The following is a 24,560-nucleotide window of genomic DNA, read 5'->3' on the forward strand; positions in this document are numbered from 1 at the left end:
CATTTTGGAAAATCATAATCAAATCAAGAAGAATCAGCAAGGCTTTGTGAAATGAAATTTGTGCCTGTCTAACTTATTGGAGTTTTTGAGGAAGGCCCAACCATAGTGAATAGAGGGGAACCAGTAGATGCATTGTTTTTTGACTTCCACAAGAAATTCGACAAAATGCTTCACAAAATGTTAAATAATAAGAGTTCACGGCATTGGAGGTAGCACATTGACTTGGATTGAGAATGGGCTAATGGGCAGGAAACAGAGACTGGGAAAAAAAAAGAGATATTTTTCTGGTTCACAAGCTTTAACCAGTGGAGTTCCACAGGGTCCACAATTGTTTACAAAACATATTAATACCTTGGTGGAAGGAAGTGAATTTACTGTAGTCAAATTTGCAAATGACAGAAAAATGGGCAGAAACGAAGTGCAAAGTGGAAAAAAAGTTTAAAAAGTGATGTTTCTATGACTCTAATTTGAAAGATAATTTGACTTCACTTTCATAAAAATGTATCGATTCTTATTAATTGTATTGCTTTTTCAAAGAGCCCTATTATAGGATTTATCATATTTTTGACACCAGGAAGGATGGGAGACAACATCAAAAAAGAGGCATATGTTAGGTGTTGACAACTGGGATCATGTAAATTTCTTAGCACATACAAGAGGTGTAGGGGCATTCTTAAAAGGGAAATCAGGAGGACTGAAAGGTGATATGAGATAGCCTTGGAGATAAGGTTAAGGATAATCCAAAAGATTCTATAAGTGCGTTAAGAGCAAAAGATCAACTCAGGAGACAATAGGGCCCTTTAAAGATAAACGAGGTCATTTATGTGTGAAACCATAGGAGATGGGAGAGATATTAAAAGAATATTTAACATCAGTTTTTTACTGCGGAGAAAGACATGGAGGCTATAGAACTTGCGGAAATAAATATTGATGACCTGAAAGCAGCTCACATTACTAAAGAGGAGGAGCTGGAGATTAAAAAAAACATAAAGGTGGATAAATTTCCGGGACACGATCAAGTGCATTCAAGGAAATTAGGGAAAAAATTGTGGGGCTCCTAACAGATACATTTGTCTCATCGATAGCCACAGGTGTGGTACCGGAGAACTGGAGGAAGGCTAATGTTATGTCTGTATTCAAGAAAGGCTGTAAGGAGAAGCATGTGAACTATAAACTGATGGTGGTTCGTATGTGAAATGAACTGCCAGTTTCAGTTACAACATTTAAAAAGCATTTGGACTGGTACATGGATAGCAAAGGTTTAGAGGAATATGGGCCATACACACAGGTAAGTGGGGATTTTTAAGGCCAAAGGACATAAGAGCAGAAATTACACCATTCAGCCCATCAAGTTTGCTCCACCAAACAATTATGGCTGATAAGTTTCTCAACCCCACTCTCCAGTTTTCCCCCTTCATAATCCTTGATCTCCTTTATACTCAAGAACCTACCTAACTCCGTCTTAAATAGACTCAATGACCTGGCCTCCACTGCCTTCTGTGACAATGAATTCCATAGATTTATCACTCTCTGGCTGAAGAAGTTTCTCCATTCTTCAGTTCTAAAAGGTCTTCCCTTTACTCTAAGGCTGTGCCCTCAGGTCCTAGTCTCTCCTACCAAGGGAAACATTTTCCCAATATCTACTCTGTCCAAGCCATTCAGTATTCTGTAAGTTTCATTAGATCCCCCCCTCATCCTTTTAAATTCCATCAGGTATAAACCCAGAGTACTCAAAACAGTCCTCATATGCTAAGTTTTTCATTTCTGGGACCATTCTCGTGAACCTCCACTGAACATGCTCCAGGGCCAGTATATCTTTCCTGAGATATGAGGCCCAAAACTGTGTACTATACTGTAAGTGTGGTCTGACCAGAGCTTTATAGAGCCTCAGACGTACATCCCTGCTTTTATATCCAAGTCCTCTCAAAATAAATGCCATCATTGCATTTGCCTTCCTAACTACTGACACAACCTGCAAGCTTGCCTTGAGAGAATCCTGGACCAGAACACCCAAGTCTCTTTACACTTCAGACTTCTGAATTTTCTCCCCGTTTAGAAAATAGTCCATGACTCTATTCTTCCTATCAAAGTGCATGACTTCACACTTTCCCACATTCAAAGTTTGTGAGAAGATTTGTAGCTCGGGTGCTCGTTGTTGTGGTTCTGTTCGCCGAGCTGGGAATTTGTGTTGCAGTCGTTTCGTCCTCTGTCTAGGTGATATCCTCAGTGCTTGGGAGCGTCCTGTGAAGTGGTTTGTCTCTGCTGCTTCCGGTTGTCAATTCCAGTTGTCCGCTGTAGTGGCCGGTATATTGGGTCCAGGTCGATGTGTTTGTTGATAGAATCTGAGGATGAGTGCCATGCCTCTAGGAATTCCCTGGCTGTTCGCTGTTTGGCTTGTCCTATCATATAATTCCCACATTGTACTCCATCTGCCATTCTTTGCCCACTCTCCTAACCTGTCCTAACCTTCTGCAGCCTCCAATCTCCTCAATGCTACCTGTCCCTCTACTATCTTTGTATCATCTACAAATGCAAAATTGCCTTCAGTTCCTTCATCTAGATTGTTAATGTATAAAGTGAAAAGTTGTGGTCCCAACACAGAGCCTTGCAAACACCACTTGTCACTGGCCACCATCCTGAGAAGGACCCTTTTATCCCCACTCTCTGCTTTCTGTCTGACAGCCAAGCTTCTACCCATGCTAGCACCTTATCTCTGACCTCATGGGCCCTTATCTTACTCAGCAGCCTCCTCTGTGGCACCTTATCAAAGGCCTTCTTGAAGTCCAGGTAGAGAATATCCATTGGCTCTCCTTGGTCTAACCTGCTCATTACTTTCTCAAAGACTTCTAGCAGATTTGTCAGGCATGACCTCCCTTGATTAATCCATACTGACTTTGCCCTATTTTACTGTACACTTCCAAGTATTCAAAAAACTCATCCCTCACAATGGATTCCAGGATCTTACCCATGACCAAGGTTAAGCTAATCAATCTGCAAATTTCCATCTTTTACCTTACTCCCTTTTTAAACAGGGGTGTCACGTTAATGATTAGGATTTTTCAGTCCTCTGGGACCCTCCCTGATTCTAGCAATTCCTGAAAGATCACCACAAACGCCTCCACTGTCTCTTTAGCTGTCACCCTTAGAACTCAGTGATGTAGTCCATCTGGTGTAGGTGATTTATCCACCTTCAGGCCATTCAGTTTTTCCAGCACTTTCACCTTGGTGTTGGCCACCATACTCAGCTCTGCCCCCTCACTCTCTTGAATTTTGGGCACTAGTCATGTCTTCCATGTGAAAGTAATTATTCGAGTTCCTCAGCGTTTTCCTTGTTTTCCACTGCTATCTCTCCAGCGTCATTTTCCAGTGGCCCAATGTCCACTTTTGCCTCTCTTTTTGCTCTCTTTTGTTTGGTTTGGGAAACTTGGTGGGCATGTTTGAGTTGGACTGAAAGGTCTGTTTCCCTGCTGTAATCCTCTGTGATGCTATACTGAGAGGTTATGTAAGTGGATAAAAGTTGGCAAATGCAGTATGATATGGGAAAATATGAAGTCATTCTTTATGGGAGAACAAAAGAACAGAGTATTAGACAATAGACAATAGGTGCAGGAGTAGGCCATTCAGCCCTTCGAGCCTGCACCGCCATTCAATATAATCATGGCTGATCATTCCCAAACAGTATCCTCTTCCTGCCTTATCTCCATAACCCTTGATTCCACTATCTTTGAGAGCTCTATCCAACTCTTTCTTAAATGAATCCAGAGACTGGGCCTCCACTGCTCTTTGGGGCAGAGCATTTCACATAGCCACCACTCTCTGGGTGAAGATGTTTCTCCTCATCTCTGTCCTAAATGGTCTACCCCGTATTTTTAAGCTGTGTCCTCTGGTTCGGCACTCACCCATCAGCGGAAACATGTTTCCTGCTGCCAGAGTGTCCAATCCTTTCATAATCTTATATGTCTCAATCAGATCCCCTCTCAGTCTTCTAAACTCAAGGGTATACAAGCCCAGTCGCTTCAGTCTTTCAGTGTAAGGTAATCCCGCCATTCCAGGAATTGATCTCGTGAACCTACGCTGCACTCCCTCAATAGCCAGAATGTCTTTCCTCAAATTTGGAGACCAGAACTGCACACAGTACTCCAGGTGTGGTCTCACCAGGACCCTGTACAGCTGCAGAAGCATCTCTTTGCTTCTATACTCAATTCCTCTTGTTATGAAGACCAGCATGCTATTAGCCTTCTTCACTACCTGCTGTACCTGCATGCTTGCCTTCATTGACTGGTGTACAAGAACACCCAGATCTCTTTGTACTGCCCCTTTACCTAAATTGATTCCATTGAGGTAGTAATCTGCCTTCCTGTTCTTGCCACCAAAGTGGATAACCATACATTTATCCACATTAAACTGCATCTGCCATGCATCTGCCCACTCACCTAACTTGTCCAGGTCACCCTGTAATCTCCTAACATCCTCATCACATTTCACCCTGCCACCCAGCTTAAGGTACCAAATCAAAGGTTATTATGGAAAATAAAAGCTTTTGGTATTGAGGGTAACATATTGAAATGGATAGAAGGTTAGCTGACTAACAGGAAGCAGAGAGTGGGAATAAGTGGGATTTTTTTGGGCTGGCAGAATTTCACAAGCGATGGGTCACAGGGGTCAGTGCTGGGCCCTCAACTCTTTTCGAGTTATAGAAATGATGTAGATGTAGGAACTAATGGTGGCTGCCAAATTTGCTGATGACTGAAAGAAATGCTTGTAAGCAAGTTGTGAAAAGCACATAAGGAGCTTGTAAAAGGAATTTAGATGGGTTAATGAGTTGACAAAGATTTAGCAAATAAACTATAATATGGGAAATTGTGAGTTATCCATTCTGGCAGAAAGAATAAACAATGTGTAAAATCTAAATGGTGAGAGATTGCAGAGCTTTGAGATGCAAATAGATCTTGGTGTTTAAGAGATGTATTTTGTTCTGTTTTTTTTTGAAGATAGGTTTTAAGGCAGAGGCAAGGAACAATCTACCAAAGCCACTACAATATGAAATATGAAACAATAGAAATAGTCTGAATGGATGTGGTCAAGCACCCACAGAATCAGGAGTTTTAGTTTTTAGTAGCAGTTGTTGATGGATTCTCATAAGGCTTTGGAAGCTGCAGTACATCTCTTCCTGCTACAATGTCTCAGAATTTTCTCTGAATGTTTTTCCTCATGATGCTGGAGTTGGATGTGAGACAATCTGCTTTTTGAATTTGCCTTTGTCAAGGGTGTGTTTATGAAATGTTACTATATTGGAACAGTTAATTCGTAATAGTTAGTACTTTATTTTTCTGTTAAGTTTTCCAATAGAGCTAAATTGTTCCAAATTCTTCTTTCTTTTGCTGGATTTTAACTACTGTTGGTTCTGCTATAACATGGTTGTTCTGTTCTCATGCAACACCATGTTGTAACAAAGCTACGCAAAAGCAGACCATTTAAACTAATGGAGCTGGAATCACGTTCAAACTAATACATGCTTTAAAAGTTCGCACTTTACAACAGTGTCTCCAATTCGTCAATTTGCACTAGCCAAATTATGACAGAACAACTTGTACAAATAAAATGTATTTTGCCTCAAATCTGGTCATTTGAACAAATCTGAAAATGTGTTGCTGGTAAAGCACAGCAGGTCAGGCAGCATCCAAGGAACAGGAGAATCGACGTTTTGGGCATAAGCCCTTCATGCCTGAAATGTCGATTCTCCTGTTCCTTGGATGCTGCCTGACCTGCTGTGCTTTACCAGCAACACATTTTCAGCTCTGATCTCCAGCATCTGCAGACCTCACTATCTCCTCATTTGAACAAATGAATTGCATCCGGAATGCAACATCTGGCACTTACCTTTAAAATAGGAAAAGGTTAGGTTCTAGGCTGTCTTCTTTTTTGGTGGGGTGTGGTCTGGCCCATAATAGTGTCCTAGTGCATGAATTGCAGAAGGATATTATGCAGGTCCATCAAGTAATCAGGAAAACTGACAGAATATTGTAGTTTATTGCAAGAGTTAGACATTGATGAAACTGCATCAGGAGTACTGTCATACAGAAGGTATTAATGTGTTTGAAGCAATTCAGAGATTTGTTACACTGAATGCAGCACATTGCCCTTTGAGAAAGGGTAAGCCTTTATTCTTTGGAGTTTAGAACAGTCAGAGCTGAATTAACTTTGACACAATCACTGGAGATAATGTGACCAGGTGGAGAGGATGTTTCCTCTTGTGGAAAAGTCTAGAACCAGAGATCATTAATTTAAAAATAAAGGGACATCCATTTAAGAGAGATGATGAGATTTTATTTCTCTCAGAGGCCAGTGAGTCTATGGAATAAGCAGGAATGTACAGTTGAGGTTAAAATCAGATCAACCCTGATCTTATGAATGGCAGTGCAGGCTCGAAGGATCAAGTGACTATTCTTTCCATAACATTATGTTAACCCTGACAACTGAACTTTTACTTTCCAGCACCACCCTCTCAACTCTGATCTCTAGCATCTGCAGTTCTCACTTTCTCCTAATAACCTTTGATGTATCAGTTTGTTAAACGTCTTTTGGAAATATAAATACATCAACAGGTTCCTCTTTATCCATAGCAGATGATACTTCCCCAAAGGACTCTGATTAGTGGGTTAAACACGATTGCCTGATTATGTCAAATTTTTGTAAGTGCCTTGCTATAACATTCTTAAATACAGCAGCTAATATTTTTCTTTTGACAGATGCTAAGCTAAGGGTCTGCAGTTTTTGCTTTCTGTCTCATTCACTTTTTGAGTCAGGTAGAATACAAATGAGTGGTTTGGAGGTGCATGTTAAAAATGTAAGACAGTATTCACGGGAAATTTTCATCTTCATATCAAATGACCAAACCAAATAGGAAGTCATAGGCCTCAATTTTCATTCCTGGGTCAGTTCAGGGGGACTGACCCAAATAGAGGTCTTATCCGGCAATCTTCACAGGGTAGAGTAGGCTGCCAATTCCTGAGGAGAGAGCTGGTCCGAAAGTCTGCATGAGGACTCTGTTCAAACTTTAAAAATGAAGATTAAAGCATAAAGGAATCTTCCTCTTCCTTTCACCCCTCATTCCCCTCACTCTCTATGCCACCTAATGCCCTTTGTGCACCCTCATTGCCCCTCAGGCCCCCTGTGCTCTGCCAACCTGTACACCTGTCGCCATCTCAATTGCCTTCATACTCCCAACCTATGCCCATCAACTCAGTTTGATAGTCTATCATACCCCTGTGCCCAAACCTACCCTCTCACATAGCACATGATGTCTCTATTCTGCCCGATTGGAACAGGGGACTCCCAGACCGGAGGCCATCACAGGCAATTCCCAGACCAGGCAGGTATGGGAGTTGACTCCCATATCAGAGGTCAGCGTGGGAGATGAGTCCCCTACTGGAGGCCGACATGGGAAGATGAATCCTGGAGGTGAGGCCGGCAAAGGGAGGCTATTCTCAGATGCGAATCCCAGACTGAGGTCATAGTGGGAGGCGGGTCCTGGCCTGGAGGTTGCTGTGGGGAGATGAGGCCTTGAGCTTTGAAGTGAGGCCTTGAGCTTTGAAGCCCAGTATGGTCTAGAAACTTAGGCCGGTGCAGTCTGGAGGCTCAGTGCTGGCACAGATTGGGGTGAAAAGGACCGTAATTCAAGTATTTTGTTCTTCCTTTTTATTCTTATGCTGGAGTTTTATTTATTATTCTTTCAAACATGTTCCACATAATTAAGCATCTATACCAGGGCATCTTGTACCTAAGATAGTGCCATAAGTGGCGACATTGCAAACTTTTCACTGCACTTATTTGAGTGCATGTGACAATAAAGCTAATTCAATTTAATTATATTCTGTACCCATCAATCCATCGCCTACAGGCCTTCATACCTTTTATGGTCTACCCACCACATAATACCTCCCCTTTGTATCCAAACTCTCACATTATGCAGTATAAGGCAGAAGATGGAATGGGGGTGGAGGGTTGATTTTCAGACTGGAGGCCTGTCACCATAGGGATCAGTTCTGGGTTCTCCTTTTTGTTTATCATTTACGTAAATGAGTTGGATGAGAATATAGCATGGTTAGTAAGCTTGTGGATCCTATCAAAATTGGTGGAATAGTGGACGGTGAAAGGTTTTCTAAAGTTACAAAGGGATCTTGATCAAATGGGTCAATGGATTGAAAAATGAAAGATGGAATTCAATCTAGGTAAATGCAAGTTGTTGCATTCTGGTACAAAAAACAAGGGGCTTATACAATTAATGATAGGGCCTTGGGTAGTGCTATAGAACAGAGGGATCTAGGGGTGCAGGTACACAATTCTTTTAAGTTTGTGTCACAAATAGATAAGGTAGTTAAAAAAAAAGCACATGGCATGCTTGACTTCACTGCTCAGTCCATTGAGTACGGGAGTTAGGAAGCCATGTTAAGGTAAAGCCTCTTCTGGAATACCATGTACAGTTCTGGTCACCCAGTTCTAGGAAGGATATTAAGCTGGAGAGGGTTCAGAAGAGATTTACCAGGATGTTGGTTGGTGTGGAAGGTTTGAGTTATAAGGAAAGGCTAGAAAGGCTGGGACTTTTTCACTGGAGGATAGGAGGTTGAAAAGAGACCTTATAAAAGTCTATAAAATAATGAGGAGTATAGATAGAGTTAATGGTAGTTATCTTTTCCCAGGGATGGGGGATTTCAAAATGGGGGTGAGAGGAGAAAGATTTAAAAAAGACATGAGGGGCAATTTCTTTTCCATAGAGGTTCGTGTGTGGAATGAATTTCCTCAGGAACCGGTGGACGTGGGTGCAATTCTAACGTTTGAAAGACATTTGGATAAGTACATGAATAGGAAAGGTTTGGAGGGATATGGGTCCCACCTGCCTGCCAGGATCAGGCAGATGGGACTAGTTTAGTTTGGGATTATGTTTGGCATGGGCTGGTTGGACTAAAGGGTCTGTTTCCATGCTATATGACTCTAAGTATACCTCAAGCATGCTGACAGAAAATAAAGTTACCTATCTTGGATCATCTCAGTACGGAAAAAAAATCACTCTTGATAGAACAAAACTAATCATTTGAATTTGTTTGAACTAAGCCCTCATGAAAGTAGTTAACTTTACTGGATAATTCCTTATAAAAACAAACATTTCAATTAAGTGATTCAAACACAAAAGTGAATAGGCACTTCCACTGGAATTTATTAAATGACTGCTCGATGGGCATTCCAGAAGTGTGATGTTCAGTGGCATTTGCATAATATTGAGCACCGATTGTGATACTCAGATACTGAAGCAGTCCATGTACAAGTGAAACAAAACTTGAACAATATCCAAGCTTGTGCTGACAAGTGGCAAGTTATATTAGAATTTAATCACCGCCCATTGATGTTCAATGGCATTACTATTGTGAATCCACTCCACCCAACATCAACATTTTGAGGTTACCATTGACAAATAACTGAACTTGATCAAACACTTAATTACTGTGGCTATAAGAACAGTTCAAAGATTAGGAATTCTTTGGCATGAAGCTCACCTCTTGTTTCTCTAAAGATTGTCCACTAACCACAACGTACAGGTCAGGTGTGAGATGAAATACTGCTTACTTGCCTGGTGAGAGCAGCTCAAAACATCCTCAAATAACCTGCTGCCATCCATAGAACATCGGACATTACAAGCAGTATAGGCCCTTTGGCCCTTAATGTTGTGCCAACCTATGAAACCAATCTGAAGCCCATCTAACCTACACTATTCCATTATCATCCATATGTTTAAATGCCCTTAAAGTCTACTACTGTTGCAGGCTGGGCATTCCACACCCTTACTACTCTCTGAGTAAAGAACCTATCTCTGACATCTGTCCTATATCCATCACCCCTCAAATTAAAGCTTTGTCCTCTTGTGCTAGTCATCATCATCTAAGGAAAAAGCTAATCATCATCATCCTATCTAATCCTCTGATCATCTTGTATGTCTCTATTAAGTCACCTCTCAACACTTCTCTCTAATGAAAACAGCCACAAGTCCCTCAGCCTTTCCTCATAAGACCCTTCCTCCATACCAGGCAACATCCTGGTAAATCTCCTCTGCATCATCTCCAATGCTTCCATATCCCTCCTATAATGCAGCCACCAGAACGGAATGCAATAGTCCCAAGTGCAGCCGCACCAGAATTTTGTACAGCTGCAATGTGACCTCATGGCTCCGATACTCAATCCCTCTACCAATAAAAGCTAACATATCATATGCCATCTTAACAACCCTATCAACCTGGGTGGCAACTTTCAGGGATCTAAGTACATGGACACCGAGATCTCTCTGCTCATCCATACTACCAAGACTCTTACCATTAGCCCAATACTCTGTTCCTGTTACTCCTTCCAAAGTGAATCACCTCATACTTTTCTGCATTAAACTCCGTTTGCCACCTCTCAGCTCAGCTTTGCAGCTTATCTATGTCTCTCTGTAGTGTGCAACATTCTTCAGCATTATCCACAATTCCACTGACCTTAGTGTCATCCGCAAATTTGCAAACCCATCCTCTACGCCCCCATCCAGGTCATTTATAAAATGAAAAAAAGCAGTGGACCCAAAACAGATCCTTGCAGTACACCACTAGTAAATGAATTCCAGGGTGAACGTTTCCCATCTGTTCTCTGTTTCCTTACAACTAGGAGAAAGTGAGGACTGCAGATTCTGGAGATCAGAGCTGAAAATGTGTTGCTGGAAAAGCGCAGCAGATCAGGCAGGAGAATCGACATTTCAGGCATGCCCGAAATGTCGATTTTCTTGCTCCTTGGATGCTGCCTGACCTGCTGCGCTTTTCCAGCAACATATTTTCAGTATACTTCTATCCCATCATGGTCACTGGGCAAAACTCCTGGAACTTCAGTCTTAACAGCACAAGTTTGTCCTTATAACTCAAACACTGTCACTGTTGACTGAAAAAACTGCCTCCTTGAATGAAATTAGAAATGTCAATAAATGAGGCCCACATTGTGCAAGTCAATGAGTCAGTGAAAATATGAGGGAGAAAATGAACCTTTTATTTCTGACATGGTAGTAGGATACTTCATAACCATAACATGATTTTACCTATGGCTTCACATATCATCAGACAACAATTTTACTATTGTACTGTCATCAGCCTACAGAGGAAAATTACGTGGTTTTGACAAATGGTTGTCTGCTGAATAAAAGCATGATCATGCAAGGCTCTGTTTGATTATCAATGTCTTTTTCCATTTGTTCTCAGGATATGATCATCACTGGCTAGACCAGTATTTACTGCTCTTCGCACTCTGAGTGCTTTGGACTTATATTGGTGTTTCCAGCATACCTCTGTCAGCTCTTCTACTCATGTAATAAAGAATATGTGCAATAATATTAAATTAATATTATTGTTATTAATAATATTAAATTAATACTCATTCAGAATGCTATTAAATATTCCTCCAGATGTATTTTTACAAATTTAGCATTAATTCATTCTGAATTCTGTTAGCTCAAGGTAAATACTCACAGCTTTGACCTGCATTTTGTTGAAAGAATACCTAAGAGTGTCAGATCCTTCTGCTTCCTCCTTTGAAATTTCAACTTGATACTTATTCAGGATTGTATATGCTTCCTGTATGAAAACAAATAATGAAACAAACTTAAATAAAATCTAGTTTTGTTAGAATTTGTACATGTGCTGATGATAAACAATATCAAACATCAGATTAAATGAAATTATTAATTATCTAGCAACTACAAAATGAGAAGCTGGATTGGAAAAATTAATTAATATACACTAAGCATTATTTGCTCCCATTTCTGAAATTCTGCCAACACATGACACAATAATAACGTTGCTGTTGAATAATCACGGCAAACAATTTCTATCAATTAGTAGTCAAGGTGACTGAGGGATTAAAATTCTCTTATCAGTATCATTGGTTCCTTTGTTGTTTATCTCTCAGTCACCCTGACTACTGATTGATTGAAATTGCTTGCCACATTCAGTCAACAGTAAATGGTAAAGTTAGCTGGTTTCTTTATACCAGAAAGCATTTATGCCCTTGTAAGATTGGGCCTTCTGATTTGGTCAGTGGTCAGGGACAGGTGGGTGTGACTTGAGTGAGCTAATGAGGGGACACAGAGGGCAGGAGTGTCAGCCACTGTATTTATCCAATAGGTTTAAGATTCTCTCAGCCTGCTTGAATGATAGCAGAGGTGGCACAGTGACCATGAGACTGGCAAGACATAGTTGTGGTAAAGAATACATTCATAGTCGGTGATGTTTGTGAGGGGAACTGACACCATTCATTGCAGCAAACAGTGACGTCCAGATAGCTGTGTTGCCAGCCTGGTGTCACAATTTAGGACATGTGCTTAGGGCTGGAAAGAAGCTTTCAGGGTGAAGGGAGAATCTAGTGGCTGTGGACTGTTTTGCTACTAATGACAAAAGGGAAACAAGAGAAAAGGTTCTGCATAAACTGCAAGAGAAGATACACACTAAGTTAAAAAGCAGAACCTCAAAGATAATAATTTCTTGCTGTATACCTGAGCCACAAGCTAAATGGCATGAGATAAATAAGATCAAATAAATGATATGATGATTCAAATGCTGGTGTGGGAGAAGTGGACTCTGGTGCATGTAACACCAGCACTCGTATTGGAGAAATTGAGATCTGTACCTATGGATTAATCAGGAGGAAGATATTAGACCATGACAGCTAAGAATGTAAAAATTATAACAAAAGTTTCCACAGGCATTTGAAAAGGAAAACACTAAGCAAAATGTATGAAGGTCCTCTGGAAAGTGAAGTTGGGGAGTTAATAGATAAGAAGGAAAAGTTGGATAAAATGAACAAATATTTTGCTAATATAGAGGATACACTAAAAAATCTATTAATAGTTGTAAATTGGTGGTGGCAGAGAGAGAAGAACTTAGCAAAACTATAATTGTGAGGAAAGTGATATTTAAGCAAACTGCAGGAGTTGCAATAGATCAGTTCTTTAGTTTCTGGTGGACTTCATCCTCAGGCATAAAAAAGGGTGTTAATGAAGTAGTCGATGCATTGATGCTAATTTTCCAAAATTCCCTAAGTTCAGAAAATGTTCTATCAGACTGGAAAGTAGTAAATAAAACAAAAAAACATGAACAACCATAATTCAAGAGGGAGGTAGGAAAAAGTAAGAACCCAAAGACCAGTTTAATGTCTGATATGGGGAAGGTGCTATAGTCTTGCATTAAAGTGATCACAGCTGCATACTTAGAAAAAATTATGGTAATTGGAAAGAGTCAGCATAGTTTTGTCAAGGTGAAATTGGAGTTCGATGAAGGAGTAACATGCACTAGTAATAAAGGGAACCTGCAGGCATGCTTTATTTGGATTGTAAGATAGCATTTGATAAGTTGCCACATCAAAAGTTTTGGTAGAAAATTACAGCTTTTGCTGTAGGCCACATATTAGTTTGGATAGAAGACTGACTGCTGGCAGCAAAAAAAAGTATGTTTAAATGGGACTTTGTCTGATTGACAGGATGTTCCGAGTGAAGTCCTGCAGCGGTCTGTGCTGGCTTTCAACTTTTCTACAATTTACAACAATGACTTTGACAAGGGGAGCAAAAGCATGGTAGATACATTTGCAAGATGGGTACAGAAATATGATGTGAAGGATACATAAGGAAGTTGTAGATCGATATAGACACCCGAATGAGAGGGCAGATGGAGTACAATGAGGCATCGGAAAATATATTAGCAAGGTGAATACAAGGCAGAGTATTGACTAAATGGAGATCAAGCACTGTATTGAAGGTGCATAAGGATTTAAGTATTCTGGTGCATGAGCCACAAAAGGTTTTATTCAGGTACAGTACACAATCCGATGAAGGGCTTTTGCCCGAAACGTCGATTTTCCTGCTCCTCGGATGCTGCCTGACCTGCTGTGCTTTTCCAGCACCACTCTAATCTAAACACAATCAAGAAGGCTAATCGGATGATAATCTTTATTATGAGAGGAATTGAACATAAAAAGGTATGCTATTCTTCAATTATACAGGATATTGATGAGACCACATGTCAAATACTATGTGTAGTTTTAGTGTCCTTAATTAAGGAAGGATGTAAATGCATGGTCAGTGGTTCAGGGAAGGTTTACTAGATTTGTGCCTTGAATGCGTAGATTGCCGTACAAAGAAAGATTGGACATGCTGGGCTTGTTTCTACTGAAGTTTAAAAGAATGACAGATGAGTTGACTGAATTTTATCCTGAAGTGTATAAGATTCTAAATAGGCTTGATGAAGTGGAACTGGAAAATACATTTCCTCTTCTGGGTGAGTTGTTGCGATGTCACCATAGTCTTACCAGACAATAGGGGGTGCTCTCTTAATAGAGAGAAGTAATTAGTAGTGATTTAACCTGAGGGCCACCAGACCTCAGGCAAGGGAACATGTTGAGAAAGAAGAGTCCTTCATGGTAACCTCAAACCAGTGATGGGAATTGAACCCATGCTGTTGACATCACACTCCTTTGCAAACCAACAATCTGGCCAACTGAGCTAAACCCTCTGGGGAATGAGGTAATGCAAGTTTTAAAATAAATGCTTGGCCTTTTAGGACAGCAATAAGGAGAACATTTTTCCTCTTAAATGGTTGTGTAATTATTTAAGATTGAGCAGATTCAAAGGGCTGAATAACCTAACTTCTACTATAATTTGTAACATCATACACTAATATGTTTGGATCTTTGCATGATAATGATCCACTACCAGAATGCAATGAGATGGATCCCTTGATCCTGATCATCCTAAGCAGCTAACTGACAATGTCCATAGCCCTGGACTAAACTGATTGTGGTGGCACTCCTTGACTGACAAATCTGTTTATTTTGTACACTCACAGTCATGGGTGTTGCTTGTTGATCTTAATTCCTATCCCTAGTTACCCTTGAGAAGGTGATGGAGAGCTGTTTTCTTGAACTACTGCAGTCCATTTGGTGTAGGTACACCACAATGAAAAGGATTTCTTGGATTTTGACTCAGCAACACTGAAAGAATGGTTATATATTTCCAATTCTAGATGTAAGGTGGTTTATTGTCAGTCACTTGTGGGACATGAGCATTGTTGGTTGGACCAGCATTTTAATGTCCATCCTTGAGCTGCCTTCTTGAACTACTGCAGTCCATGTGTTGTAGGTAGATCCATAATCCCATTAGGAATGGAGTTCTAGGATTTTGACTCAATATCACTTAAGGAGTGGTGACATTGCCTGCCATTCATGACTGTGCCTTGCAAGCTGATGTGCTCAGGTAAGGCAAAGGGCAGTGGGGTATGCTTCCTTATCAGCACTTCCCGGTGCTCGGACCTAGTGACCTTGGCAAGCCATTGTTCCCCAGACCTAGAACACCTTACAGTAAAATGCCATCCCTACTATCTTCCACATGAATTCACCTCCACCACCCTAACAGCAGTATACATACTACCCCATGCAGATGTGGAGAATGCCTGAGGCATGATTTATGCCAGCACAAACACCCTAGAGACAAAATTCCCCATGGCCCTATTCATTGTGGGTGGTGACTTAAACCAAGCCAACTTCAAGAGGGTGCTGCCAAAGTACCACCAACATACCTCTTGCCCCATCAGAGGACCAAACATCCTGGACCACTGCTACACAACCACCAAAGATGACTACTGCTCCATCTTTGCCCACACTTCAGAAAAATCTGATCACAACGCTGTGTTCCTCCTCCCAGCTTACAAACTGAAATGTGAGTACCTTCACAAAAGAAAGTACAATGTTTGTACGAGGTTGTGGAAGACTATCTCTGGGACTGCTTGGAATTGGTGGACTGGACCATTAAGTACTAGGTGATAAACCTAGACAGGTACGCCACCACCATCACGGATTTCATTAGCAAATGTGTGGAGTACTAAGTACTTAAGAAGTCAATCTGGGTGTTCCCCAACTGTAAATCTTGGATGAACCTGGAAATCCACTCCTTAATGAGGGCCAGGCATGCAACATTCAAGTCAGATTATCCGATCAATACAAGAAATCTAGTTATGACCTCTGCAAATCCATCAGAGATGCCAAAAGGCAGTACTGGATCAGGTTAGAGGCCCCTACCTATCAAACAGACCCATCCACCCATGGCAAGGCCTGAACAACATAAAGGAATACAAAATGAAATAGAACAAGATAGCAGACAAAGACACATCCCTCCCTGATGGACTCAATGCTTTCTATGCTTGGTTTGAGCAGAATGCTAATGGCATGGTATCACCACATGGACACACATGTTCCCTCAGTCACCGCTGCATTCGTCAGATTGGTCTTCCTGGGAATCTACCCAAGGAAAGCGATCGGCCTGAACAGTGTCCTCAGTTGAGCGCTCAGATTCTGCATGGATCAACTGGAGGAAGTATTCACCCATATCCTCAACCTCTCCTTCCTGCAAGCTGTAGTCTCCACCTGCTTTAAACAGACCACAATCATCTCCGTACTTAAGAAAGTAAATACAATGTGTCTTAATGACTAATGCCCAGTGGCTCTGACTTCACTAACAATGAAGTGCCTTGAGAGGCTGATCATAGCCCACATCAACTCCAGTCTCCCAGCCAGCCTCGATTCCCTACAATTTGCCTACGGGCCTAACGATGCATAGTGATGCCATGTCCCTAGCGCTACATTCATCTCTAGAGCTTTGGACAATAAGGACAGCTGCGTCAGACTCCTGCTCATTGATTACAGCTCCGCCTTCTACATCATTATCCCCTCCTGACTGATCTGAAAACTCCATGACTTTGGTTACCACTCTACCCTCTGCAACTGGATCCTCAGCTTTCTGACCCCCAGACTGCAATCCGTGAAGATAGGTGACTGCACTTCCTCCACAAAAACACTCAACACTGGAGCCTCCCAAGGATGTGTTCTCAGCCTCCTACTGTACTCCCTGTACCCACGACTGTGTTGTCAAATTTCAAATGAATGCCATCTTTTTTTGCTGACGACACCACCACACTAAGACGAATATCTAACAATGATGAGTCAAAATATTTGGTCCCTTGAACATACTCCACCACTCAACTGGATCATGGCTGATCTGAAACTCCATACTTCCACTTCCCTGCCCTTTCCCCATAAACGGGAGCAATTGTTCCAGGAAAAGAATAAGGACATTGAGAATGTGATTGAGGGAGTTATTTTTGTGAATGACAGAGCTCAGGTGGACCAGGGGCTACAAGGCAGACAGACTTTATTTATTCCAGTAGATGCCATTTAGGTGCAGAAGATCATCGAGGAGTGCCAAGGTCAAGATTTTTTGGGTGTGAACTGCAGCCATGTATTTCCTTTGTGTTTTTATTTGTTGACTACAAATACAAACCTATTGCTTGGTATGCTTGCCTTTATTGGTCAGTGCATTGAGTATAGGAGGTGGGAGGTCATGCTGTGGCTGTACAAGACTTTGGTGAGGCCACTTTTGGAATACTGTATGCAATTCTGGTCTCTCCGTTATGAAAGGATGTTATGAAACTTCAAAGGGTTCAGAAAAGATTTACAAGGATGTTGCTAGGGTTGGAGGGTTTTAGCTCTAGGTAGAGGCTGAATAGACTAGGGCTATTTCGCATGAGTATTGGAGGTTGCAACTTATAAAGGTTTATACAATCACGAGCGGCATGGGTAGGGTGAATAGACAAGGTATTTATCCCACGGTAGGGGAGTCCAAAGATAGAGAGCATAGGTTTTAAGATAAGAGGGGCAAGATTTAAAAGGGACCTGAGGGGCAACTTTTTTACACAGAGGATGGTGTGTGTAGAGAATGAGTTGCCAGAGGGATGTGGTACAATTACAACATTTAAAAGGCATCTGGAAAGGTGTATGAATAGGAAGGGTTTAGAGGGATATGGGCTGAATACCAGCAAATGGGACTAGATTATAAATGGGACGAGTTTGACCGAATAGTCTGTTTCTGTACTGTATACCCCTATGACTCTATGTGGGACTTCTCTGAACGCTTGCCTGTATGTGATGTTCCCTTGCTGGACAATGACTAAGTGTGGATGACCACAGCATTGGGGACAGAGTGTTGTTGATTCCCAGAGGGTCTTTAAATATTATGTCTCTAAGGACAGGTAAAGTGTGCGGCATGGTGGTCAGACAGCGACTAAGGTGAAAGAACAGGGTTGTATGCAAGAATGAATGCCTGCCATAGGGCCATGTAAGTGGTTGGTGAGTTTTGATCATTGCATTCAGCAAGATACAGTTCATTCAATTTTTACTGGTCCCACCTCCCCCCAGAACTGGTCCCAATGTTCCAGGAATCTGAAACTCTCCCCTGCCTTGCACTGTCTTTCCAGCCATATAGTCAATTGATATAACCTGCTATTAACTAGCATGTGACACTTGGATTAATTCTGAGGTCACTACCTTTAAAGTTTTACTTTTTAACCTGCTTCCTAGCTTCCTATATTCGACTTTTAGGACCTCATCTTATTTATATCAATGTCACTGGTCTGGATTTGTCATAGGACCACTGGCTGTTCACCCATGTCCTCCAGGATACATCGTTCACCCGAGCACCAGAGAAGTAATAATATAATCCTGGAGTCTCATTCATGGCTACAGAAACGCTATTGCCCTTAAAACTGAATCTCCTCTCCCCAGCAGGAGAACCAACCATGGTGCAACAAATTTGACTGTTATTGGTTTTCACTGAGAGGTCATTCCCCCCCAAGTAGTACACAAAGCAATGCATGTTTTGTAGGGTTTCTGCATTGCCTGCCTAAGTCCTCTTACTCTGCCTGATGGTCACCCACTCTCTTTCTGTCTGTGGAGTCTTTGCCTTCAGTGTGACCACCTCTCTGTTCATGGTATGCACGATATTCTCAGCATCACAGATGTTTCATGGTGTTCCCAGCTGCTTCTCCAACTTCAAAACTCAGGCTTCCAGAAGCTGCAGGTGGAAACACTTCCTGTGCACATGCTGGAAATGTGACTGGCTTCCCATATAGAGCAGGAGGAACAAACTACTTCTTTAAGCTCTCCTGCTATGACTTAGCTATTTAGATTAAATCTTTAAAGGTCTCTTATAATCAAACAATATCATTTATTTCAGGGCCCTTTTCCCCTTGACCTTGTTAAAATAGAATTACGAACTATGTACCACAAAATAAGGACTTTACAAACTGTAAGCAACAATAGTAGTATGAATACTCACCGCCTGTACTCACCCCCTCAGCAGCTTCCATTTGCCAATGTCACTTTTCAATCCTGATGTTACCTGAGGAGCTCTGCCTCTGGATTTAGTGAAGGCAATGCCATGGTGGTGCTTTGAAAGTTTTCCTGTTGCTTTGCTCAGCTGCACCTTGTCAGGTTTACTCAGTCTCTGACCTCTGGTGCTCTGCACTGTAAGAGTACGTGAAGATTGCTTTTCTCCTTATGCCCCAAATTCCCTCAGACTTTTAGAACAGAAGCAGTAACTGATCAGAGAAAAGGAGATCATGTTGTTTCTGTCTCTCTGTGCTATCTAGTGTTGACACACAGGCACGAAGCTTACCAAGATGATGCAGGTCACCAATACAACATCCCTTGACCCTGCTCCTGCCTCAGGTTTGTCTGTTGCTGAAACTATCATCTCTGTCTCTGTTACCTATAGACTGAGTCCAAAGCACTTCTGAGTGGCCTTTCATCTTCCGATCATCATATACTTTAGCTCATCCTGCAATCAATGACTTAACTCACAAGTCTTGTTCACCCATCAGTCTGCCATGCGCACTGTCCTACATTTGCATTAATATGAGCAACAACTCCATTTTATAATTATGCCCCCTTTCAAATTCCTCCCTATCTCTGTATAAGCCTCTCTCTGACTATAATGGAACCTTTTACTGTCTCAGATCTTCCATCCAAATAGAACTAACCATGCAGCAACAAATAAAACTATACTCATTCTAAAGATAATAGGCTCTTTGTGATTGTTATTGTAAAGTTAAAACCCTTTCATTTCAGCTTTTCATACCATTGCACTAAATTGTCATGAAAATTCAATCTACCGACTTGAGGCACCACTGACAGTCTGAGGCAGTCACAGGTTGAAAAGGATTGTTTCTTTAGGCCCTTCTTGCAAATAAATCATATTTCAATTCTGTCAAGTCTTGCATATGAGGTGTGAGCTTCATATATTACAACCCTCTATTGTGCAAATGCACTCTGCTTTTACAGTCTTATGACCACCATGTGATATTCTATGAGAAACAATTCTCCCTTACATTTATAGATTGTTCAGTAGTTGCACCTCATCTCCCACATCACCCCTTTATTATCCTTACATCTCAATGAAGGCAAGTGCTCAGTCTACCCCATTTCTACTTTCTTGTCCTCACATTTTAAGACTGTCTTGTGATACCACATGATATGGGCAACACAGTGGCTCGATGGTTAGCACCGCTGCCCCACAATGTCAGGGACCTGGGTTTGATTCCAGCCTCGGGGGACTGTCTGTGAGGAGTTTGCATAATCTCCCCATGTCTGTGTGGGTTTACTCTGGGTGCTCTGGTTTCCTCACAATCCAAAGGTGTGCAGGTTAAGTGAATTGGCCGTGCTAAATTGCCCATAGTGTACAGGGATGTGTAGGCTAGGCGCATTCATCAAGGGAAATGTAGGTGAATGGGTCTGGTTGGGATGGTCTTCAGAGGTTCGTTGTGGACTTGTTGGGCTGATTGCCCTGTTTCCACACTGTAGGGATTCTATGATGCCACGTTATTGCATTTACTTATGTCCAGGGAAACAGGCTTCACAAAATTAATTAATTTATTCATTTACCAGAAGAAATCACATCAGTGACTAAATAAAATACCTGTCATATTATTGCAAAGCAACATTTTACTCCTCTAAAATGATTTTCCTTTTCCATTTTTTTTCTATTGTCACAGTCTATTGCATTTCCTCAAATTGAGATATATGAGTGCCTTGCTACAGATTTCTCAGTCTCTTTGACTTGCTGGGAAAATTGATGGATTTACTTTAGAACCAAGTCTTATATGATATCATAAATCTATATTTCTTAATGTAATGTGACAACCAAGGAAAACCAACTGAGTGAGCACGGAGTAACGCTGAAGACAATGGGAAGGAATTGGACAAAGTCTATAATGAGGCAAAAGTGAGGACTGCAGAATCTGGAAATCAGAATCTAGATTAGAGTGGTGCTGGAAAAGCACAGCCAGTCAGGCAGCATCCGAGGAGCGGGAAAATCGACTTTTCGGGGCTCAGTGGTTAGCACTGCTGCCTCACAGCGCCAGAGACCTGGGTTCAATTCTCACCTCGGGCAACTGTCTGTGTGAAGTTTGCACGTTCTCCCTATGTCTGCGTGGGTTTCCTCTGGGTGCTCCAGTTTCCTCCCACAGTCAAAAGATGTGCAGGTTAGGTTAATTGGCCATGCTAAATTGGCCGTAGTGTTAGGTACATTAGTCAGAGGGGAATGGGACTGGGTGGGTTGCTCTTCGGAGTGTCGGTGTGGACCTGTTGGGCTGAAGGGCCTGTTTCCACACTGTAGGGAATCTAACCTAATCTAAAAGCCCTTCATTACCAATCTAATCTATACCCCAAGGTCTATAATGAGTCTCAAAATTGAAAATTGACATTAATACCCTTTTAGTTACCATCTAGGGAAAGGCAGGAAGCCATGACTTTAGTGAATGGCAGAGGTGAGGGAGAGATTAAATCGGGTAGCTGAGTTAGCTCAACAGCAGCTGAAGAGGGCACAGCATAGAATGAAGCAGGTGGCAGATAAAAGCTCTGAAATTCGGACATTTTCCTGTGAGGATTGACGCATTGTTACCAGTGGTAGGGATCCCTTCAAAGCCAGGTTTAGTAGTCCCTGTCAAATTGAGAAAAAGTTCAGACAGGTAAACTATCTGGTAAAAATGCTAGATAGGAAAAAAACTGTATCGGGTATGCCATGTGAATGTGTTGAAACCTTATTATAATAGAGAAGAAACTGGAGAAACAGGTGTTAGTTATTGCCCTGCACAGTGAGGAATTAAATCCAGTTGTTGTGAAGTTTCATGAGCCTCAAAAAACATTAAACAATGAGCAGGTCCTTGAGAAGTGGGATAGGTTAGTAAACTATCTGTCTCAGGAGCAAAGAACCCAATTGAAACGTTTGTTACAGCACTATGAGGACATATAAGATGGGGAGGACTAATACTATTGTACATGATGAGGAAGTAGGGAATGCTGTTCCGATAAAACAACATATAAGTCCCTCAATCTCGGTATTGTGTATGAGTCTGATTTTGTTACAGCATTGTGTATGAGTCTGATAGTCCACACAAAATCATTGAGTCCCGTCAGGTTTGGGAACTAACACGATTGGCGAACTCCACTCTCTCTGACTTGGTTTAATGATATCTTTGTTGAGCATCGCATCCACTTCCTTCTGGCTTTGAAAGGATTAAGCCTGGACAGACACAATGCTGCATTCCCTACTTCCTCATTGTTTAATGTTTTTTGAGGTACATGAAACTTCACAACAACTGGATTTGATTCCTCACTCTGTAAGGCAGTAACTAACACCTGTTTCTCCAGTTCCTTCTCTATTATAATTTCTCAATGGCCTTCATCTTTGTGTTCCTTGGAGTCAACCTTCCATGACCGATGTCATATCCTAAGAATGTCACCTCTGTCTTGGCGAATTATTTTCTTTAAGTTTATTAGCAGTTTTGCTTCTCTTAATCGTTCAAAGAGTCCGGCCACTGGCACCATATGTGTATTGGAAAATTGAAAATATGTAACATTTAGCTATGAAATGGATACCTGTGTTTTGGTTGCTGTTTTGATAATTCGAATTTAACCAATCAGTTTAAATTATGCCTAAGGATATGAAAACCCAATCAAGTTTAGATTTATTGTTTTGTCAACATTGAACTCATGAGATGATCCAATGTTGTGGATATAAAAATGTGGACATTTTGAAAATTGCAGACAGAACAACTGCCATCAAGAGAGACACAAGAAAGTAGGAAACACTCTACCAGAAGTACCTTTTCATATGAAACATATTCACAGTAAAAAAAAGTTCACCCAGGGAGATCTTCAGCTCGAAGAAGAAATGAAAAGATAGTCGCTGTGTGGTTTTGAAATTAAGTTGATGTAATTTTATTAAGTGGCTTATTGGAACAGCATATTGTTATAGAGTTGGAAACAGATAATCAGCAGTTAAGAGAAAGGGAGCTTAGAGTTGCGAGTAGTTGAAGTTTAATGTTAAAAAAAAAAAATTCTTTCAATAGTGGAATTTGGGAGTTCTCTGTCCCTCATATTTTAATAGATTATGAGGCAAGATGAGCTTTTCTGGGTGTTTAGTTTAATTAACAGAAGGGTACACCGCTTATTTTTGGACTGCGCATATGCTCCCTCTTTCACCTACTCCCTGTTTCAGCAAACTCCAGTAATGCTCCAATGCAACAAAACAGCACTCCAGTGCAAATTCTCCTCCTAACAAGTATTTTTGTGCATGAATCACCTTGTCTGTTCCCACAACCATTCCAGACCTGTTGATGTTCTGTTCACTACATTGTTCCTAAGTGCTACTTTAGAGAAAAATATTCCACGCATTTCTTTAGGTTCAGCACTGTTTCTGAATCCTGAAATTTCTCTGCACACTTTTCAGAAATTTGTCCTCCTCTATTTCCATTACAAATTACTTTGCCAATCTATATCAGGATAACTGAAGTTCCTATCAGTATTTTTTGCATTTCTCTTTAATGTTCTTCAAAATCTATTTCTTTATCTTCATAGCACGTTACTAAATGCTCATTAGAGCAACAAAAGCATTTAACAGTTTGTACTTGGAGTGTATCTTCAACAATTACAATCGTAACAACTTGCAGTTGCATAATATCTTTAACATTGCAAAAATATTCCAAGGTGCTAAGGTGATTGGTAGACTAATTTAAGACTGAGCCATAAAGAGCCAATAGCTATTCAGATCACTAATCAAAAACATCTTCAAAGTAAGTTTAACTTTTCACCTATTTTCTAATCAACCTCTTTAGAGATGTTATTACACACCTCTGGAACAAGTGAGCCTTGAACCTGAGCTTCTCAGTCCAGGAGTACATAGAACATAGAACAGTATAGCACAGAACAGGCCCTACAGCCCATGATGTTGTGCCGACCATTGAGCCTCATTTAAGGTAAATCTAATGTACGAACCCTCAAATTTCTGTGACCATATGCATGTCCAGCAGTCTTTTAAATATCCCCAATGACCTCGCTTCCACAACTGCTGCTAGCAACGCATTCCATGCTCTCACAACTCTCTGCGTAAAAAACCCACCTCTGACATCCCCTCTATACTTTCCGCCAAACAGCTTTAAACAATGACTCCTCATGTTAACAATTTCTGCCGTGGGAAAAAGTCTCAGTCCATCAACTCTATCTATGCCTCTCATTATCTTGTACACCTCAATTAGGTCCCCTCTCTTTCTCCTTTTTTCCAAAGAAAAATGTCCGAGCTCAGTCAACCTCTCTTCGTAAGATAAGCCCTCCATTCC

The 24,560-nt window shown here is 41.2% G+C and overlaps 1 protein-coding gene across 1 annotated transcript in view; it reads right to left on the bottom strand.

Moving 5' to 3' along the window:
• The window catches only part of LOC122540179 (dynein axonemal heavy chain 8-like), a 1,249,383-nt gene that overhangs the window by 606,192 nt on the left and 618,631 nt on the right, over positions 1-24,560 (bottom strand). The window contains exon 30 of the mRNA XM_043675521.1: positions 11,538-11,642. Coding sequence (XP_043531456.1) covers positions 11,538-11,642 — 105 coding nt within the window. The remainder of the gene's footprint in view (positions 1-11,537; positions 11,643-24,560) is intronic.

The sequence above is a fragment of the Chiloscyllium plagiosum genome, chromosome 3, assembly GCF_004010195.1.
Source record: "Chiloscyllium plagiosum isolate BGI_BamShark_2017 chromosome 3, ASM401019v2, whole genome shotgun sequence".
NCBI classification, from domain to species: domain Eukaryota; kingdom Metazoa; phylum Chordata; class Chondrichthyes; order Orectolobiformes; family Hemiscylliidae; genus Chiloscyllium; species Chiloscyllium plagiosum.